Source organism: Gymnoscopelus braueri (genome assembly GCF_963280865.1).
Source record: "Gymnoscopelus braueri genome assembly, chromosome: 14".
NCBI lineage: Eukaryota > Metazoa > Chordata > Actinopteri > Myctophiformes > Myctophidae > Gymnoscopelus > Gymnoscopelus braueri.
The window spans coordinates 8293382-8299440 of NC_137619.1; the positions used below are offsets into that span (position 1 = coordinate 8293382).

A 6059-nucleotide genomic window follows, 5' to 3' on the forward strand; every position below is an offset into this window, starting at 1 on the left:
GGACCCTTATCTGAAAATATTTTGGGCCAGGGGGATCCCCAGGTTTGGGGATCCCCAGGTTATTCCAAATTTTCCCCCAAGATTTCTTGAAAAATAGCAGATCTACAAGCTCACCTGTCACATTGTGACACGTGGTGATGCAAGAAAGATGCAGGAGCGCAAAGCACCAAGGAGCTGGCCAGATGTATGGAGAACCGGGATGACTGGATGGAGGACTCGTCTGAGGACGTCCGACCTAAAGAGTGAGCTTGTAGATCAGCTGATTAAACAGATTGTGATGCTTATATTCACTCATTTTGCTGGGGACCCCCTGCGACCCCGTCAAGGACCCCTGGGGCTCCCCGGACAACACTATCTATCCAGCTGGGAGATGATCAAATAAATCACCTCTGTACTGCGAATCACACAAAAAATTGCACAAATTACAAAAAATAATTTCAGAAGGCTCATTGACACTTGCATAGATTAAAACATTTTACTTCCAAGTGACATAAAAATGTCAGCTGTCAAAAAAAGATGTTGACAGTACAAATATTTCGCAAATATTAAATAGGCCTAGTGGACAAAAGAGATTATTCTCTACAAAAGATATAAAATTACATAATATATAGTGTCTCTTCTTGTGAGAGGAAAAATAAACAAGTCCCAATTTTGCTCCAAAAGAAAGGCGCGTGCACCTCGTTGCCGTTGACAGCTATTGTTCTCAGACACAAAGGAACGTTTCCAGCGATCCGCGGGCACGCGCACAGCATTCCTTCACTGAATCGACTGGTTGAAAAACAAAACAAAAAAATAACATGATGTGCAAAAAAGTACAGAACATTAAGGTACTTATTTTTCAAAAGTCACCAAATACACCGAATAACACTCGCAGAGCAACATTCCATTCCCGTGCGCAAGGAAACTAGTGGCATTGACAGTTTGGCTATTTATCTACCTATCGGTCGTCCTTGGTAGCTCTGGTCCATGTGTTATAGAAGGAGCTCACCTTGACGCTATGGGACTTTGGAGCCGTTGCCCGCACACGCCAGGTAGCGCAGGCTGCGCAGCCTCTCGTCAGTAGTAGAAATAAAAAATACACTTTCGTTACTCTCCAAAACAAAGACGGTTTTAAGATGTAGAAAGCCTACTTTCCCTAGTGGGAACACTCAGAGCCCCCCCCAGCTCCCGTCTAAAATACACCTTTTGTCCAGAAAAGAAAATGTGTTTAGTCACTCGGCTCACTCCACTGCGCCCCCTACAGATCTTGTCAATAGAACAATCCATTAACCAGATCTGTAGGGGGCGCATATTTTCCCCATTCGGTCACGTGAAATATTTTCTTTTCTGGCCAAAAAGTGTATTTTAGAGGTGAGGTGGGGGGCTCAGAGTGTTCCCACTAAGGAAAGTAGGCTTTCAACATCTTAAAACTGTCTTTGGTTTGGTGAGTAGCGAAAGTGTATTTTTACTTCAGACGAGAGAGGCTGCACAGCCTGCGCTACCGGGTGTGTGCGGCTGGAAGTAGCATCACGTTAAGGAGAACTCCTTCACCTTCACGCATGGATCAGAGTCCTTGGCATACAATCCTGACTGAGTGTTCATTTCTAGGTTCCTATCATCAATTTAAGAGTCAAATGAACACTCAGGACGCGTGTAGACTATCATTAAACGACATGTCAGTGTGTGTGTGTGAGGTATCGATCAGCATCCTTTAAGGTGCGGTAGTGCAGAAAGTTTCTCGGCCTTTCCGTGGAACGCCGCGGCGCTCTCCACGCCCCTGAGCCACTCTTTGCATTTCCTCACCACCGTCTCGTCCACCGCGTCGCCGTCGTCCTCCTCGTACTCCACGTCGTCGTACTTGTACCGGTCGTTCAGCAGAGAGATCTTCACGATGGCCGTGATGTCCGGCTGCTGCTCGGACCCGGGCGGCTGTTTATTGGAGGCCGGCACCGGGATGCCGCTCCGGGACGACGCGTGGTGGTGGTCGCGGTGGTGCGCTCCTCCTCCGTGCGTCTTCTTGGACGAGGAGGAGGACGGGAACACCCGCCGGTGTCTGCTGAAGTCCCCGCCCGCCTTCTGCTGCTTGTTCGCGGTCATCTGCTTCTCCAGGTTGCGCTTCTGGATGACCAGGATGGCTTCTGGCGTGAGGCTGAGGGTGAACTGGAGGGTGTCCTCCCGGGATGAAGACTTTCTGCTGCTCCGGCGCGACGCCGAGGACTCCTCCATGGAGCTGGAGAGGGTCAGGGCGTCACACGAGGACTCCTGAGGTTTGGGGACGGTCAGCCAGGCTGAGGGGTCTTTACTGTTGTGATGATGACCGGCACGACGAGCCTCCTGACCGGCCAAGGGCCCCTGAGTAGTGGTGGTGGTGGTGGTAGTAGTGGTGGTGGTGGTTAATGCAGGAGGCTTCGTTTTGTGTGGCACGGCTTTTCGTCCCAGATTCTTTAAGTTGGCTGCTGTCCAAGACGCGCACAGCTTCTCGGAGAAGAAAGGCTTTTCTTTCTCTTCTCTCGGTTTGCTTTTAAGGAGTTGATCGGGCTGTGGAGGAGCTTTCTTCCTCCTGAACAGCTCCCTGCCCGGGGAGGAGATCCGCTGGTGGAGGTTGATCGGTGGGAAAGGCATATTCTCGAGTTAGCGAATAATAATCAGGGTTATGATGATGAAGCAGCAGTTAGTCCTCAAAGTGCAAAAAAGGTGAAAAGCCCATGTAAAGAGACGAGGACATTATCCATGATGATGATCGGTATGGCAGTGCACCTGTTGTCCTCTTCGGTCACATTCTACTCAACTAGTGCTACTGACCGCTGCCAGAGCAAAGCCTGCGTTTTATCCCATTGGCTGGGAGGCGTGGCCAAGAGGAGCAAGCTGCTAAACAAAGCCGAGAAATAAATGAAAGCACATGGATGGATGGGATGATGACATCATTTCATTATTTTCACACTATGGAGTTGATATATAAAGTTCTCTCTTTGAAGAAACAATCCGATGTAATAGCTATAAAAGTCTCCTATAGAAAAGCCAAGCAAAAGCCCAGTGCTATAGTGTTAGTTCAGGAACAATTGCATTCAGTTGCCAATAGCATCACCTACATTTTCATAGGCTCATAAAAGGTACGTTTTGGCAGTCCTATAAAGTAAACATGGCATAATTTAATTATTCCAAATAATTGGAGAAATAACACAAATCACTGCTAAGGTTCATATCTCATACTGTAGGTCTCTCAGGTGCACTTTTGGCCTCGTTTCAAAGTCAAGATGGGAAAGATAAATTGATATAACATTTAAAAAATATCTGCCAATTCACTCAGTCAGCTCCTCCATGAGTTACATTGTTTCAGTTAGTGCATGGTTCTCAAAGTGGGGTCCAAGGCCATGCAGGGACCCTCAGGGTTCCTCGAGGGGGTTCCAAATGGATCCTTACACGTCTGTAACTCTTGAGAGTGTACAAATGGAACCTTATGGGTCCATTTGGTTCCATTTGTACACTCTCAGAGTTATGGGCATCCTTGACATTAAAAAATGTTTCAGAGTCACTCAGTTAGTGTATGATAGAGAAATCAATAAATACCCCCTTGCATCATTTTCACACTGCAAATCCTTTATTTGTTATTGCCTGAGGAGGTTTATGATTGGTCGGTGGACAAATAGTTTGACGAGTTTGTCAATCAACTGACAAGCCTACACATTCACATCACTTATTCAGGTTAAGATTTAACAAGTTACATCACAAAACACCTTACAATCATAAGTCAAAAAATATATTACAATGTTATGCACAAATTCTTTGTTGTTCTACAAAGGGACAACAGTATTATACTGAAATAAATTCCAGTAGTGAATTTAAGTAACTTAAAACTAAATTTGAGTTACTGACAGCAATTACCTTAGTTTATCCTCCTCTAAATATTAACATACATTTAACACAATAATGTACTGCTATTCATTAAAGGAACTCTTGAAAAATAGGGAGTGCTTGTATGGAACTTCCTCTGGCAATACAACTTCAAAGTCATTCTTAAAAATGAGTAGTTCACCCAAAAACATTACTTATTTCCTATCAATAACACACCCCATGAAGCCTTGAATTCATGGAGATTTCTCACATTTTTGTCACATTCCAAAGCCAATAATTTGATGACCAAGAGGACGACGCGGTCATCAGATTATTGGCTTAGGAATGCGACAAAAACAAATAAATCTCCATATACATATATATATATATATATACATATACATATATAGCTTTTTAGGAATTTCTGCTTTTGTTCAGCCAATGGAGAGCGAGTAAACCAAGAGCAGAAGATAGATATAATGTAACTCATGGAATCCTACTCACGACATGGTGGCACGCTGCCTGGTTCATATTTATTTGTGGTGCACTGAATCATGATCGTGTTGGAGTGAGTGAATGCATTGGCATAGCAGCACTCTGCTCTCACTGAATCAACAGTGGATTACATCAGTGGTTCTCAACCTGTGGATCGGGACAGATGGTTTTTGGGGGGTCCCCAGATGACAGTGAAGAGACAATTTAAGGACTTTTAAGACCTTTTTAATACCCCCAAAAAAAGACCATTACTGCATCACAAGTAATGAACAAACTATACATAAAAACTGGTCAGACATTGGCCAAAATGTCAAATAATATAAGAGGCAAAAACTTTTCACAATATTTATGTGGAACCGGAAATGTAATGCCACAACTCCTACATTCCACGTGCTTATCAGGGTGGGGGGTCCCCAGTTGAAATATGATCATTTTTGGGGGTCATGGCCTGAAACGGTTGAGAACCACTGGATTACATCACCAGGAAACAGTTTGCAGAGCTCAGAATCATCGCTCCTCTTCCTCCTAGTTGTAATCTATGAAATAAATTCAGTGGTAAAAAGGTAAAGAAAACAAAACTAACCTCCCTTCAATTAAGAGCACAAAGCCTTGAATTATTATGTCCCATGAAACCGATGTGGCATCTTTAGACTTGAATGAGTACGGCTGAAAGGAGATTTTGTCCCAAGATAATCCACAGACATATAGTATACGACCGTCTAATGGAACTATGCAGGGGTCGTGTATGAGGCAGAGTGGAGGTAAAGAATACCTAGCAAAATGTGGAGAAATGTGTGAATAATAAACATTAAGCTTCACGCTTGTTTAGCAGCAGACCTGGAGAAACCCCTTAAGCTACAACAAGACTTATGTGAATAATCAAGGTAGACCACAGGTCTTAAACCCTTTGACTGTGAAGCAAAACAAAACAACATCATGGTCCCTAGACTAGAGTGACCACAAGGTTATCCAAGGTTAGTTATCATGAGTGATATCATGAGACACGTTTTTGCATTAACACAAGCCAGGAACTATGTGATCATAGAGGCATGGCAGATGGGGATTGGGCTGGGAATGTATGTTCCCGGGGTTGTCATGACAACTGCATCCTCCAGAGGCTATGCCATCGTGTTGAATGAAGCAACATGGGAAATCCTATGCAGGCTATGGTATATTATCAGGTCACGTCAAAATCACAACGCTCACAAAGGCGGAATGGACCAAGTCATTATTGCATTGGTTGGCCATTAACCCATTAAGACCGGGAACGCATCTGTGCCACGCTATGAGCGCTATGCAGATCTGCTATTTTTGAAAAATTGTGAAAAAGTGTGCAAATCTGTGAATATATATTATTTTAAAGCAAACATTTTTAACTAAAATCTTTGCTTCTGGGGGGTCCCTGGAACCAAATATTTTGAGATGGGGGGTCCGTGGCCAAATACATCTAATTTTGGGGGTCCTTGACAATTATGAAAAAGTTTGAGAACCACTGATATAGCAACAAACGTTTTCTTTTGTTGTGATTTAGAAGACATTTGTAGAATCGGCTTCAGGTCTTAATGGGTTAAATTAAAAAAGGGGGAAAAAAGAAACTAACCCCTCCCCCCAGAGAAATGCAGGTGATCTGTGTGTATGTAGGGGTGGGGGTTGTTATATTAACAACACATGGCAGAGCTGCTAGACTACTAGACTGTGTGGTTTCTTTGTTTCTTTGGCTGATCAAACCTCAATATCATGAATATGATATAGAC

General features: G+C 43.9%; 1 protein-coding gene across 1 annotated transcript; it reads right to left on the reverse strand.

Annotated features, from left to right (window-relative positions):
- Window positions 1-461: 461 nt before the first annotated feature.
- On the reverse strand, window positions 462-3395 carry prr18 (proline rich 18). Its single transcript, XM_080449186.1, has one exon. It carries the CDS (start codon window positions 2599-2601, stop codon window positions 1681-1683), a length of 921 nt encoding a protein of 306 aa, XP_080305312.1. The 5' UTR covers window positions 2602-3395; the 3' UTR covers window positions 462-1680.
- Window positions 3396-6059: the final 2664 nt, after the last annotated feature.

Bases quoted from the DNA above. Each gene is read 5' to 3' on its own strand.
- prr18 (XM_080449186.1), bottom strand. From the start codon at position 2,601: ATGCCTTTCCCACCGATCAACCTCCACCAGCGGATCTCCTCCCCGGGC.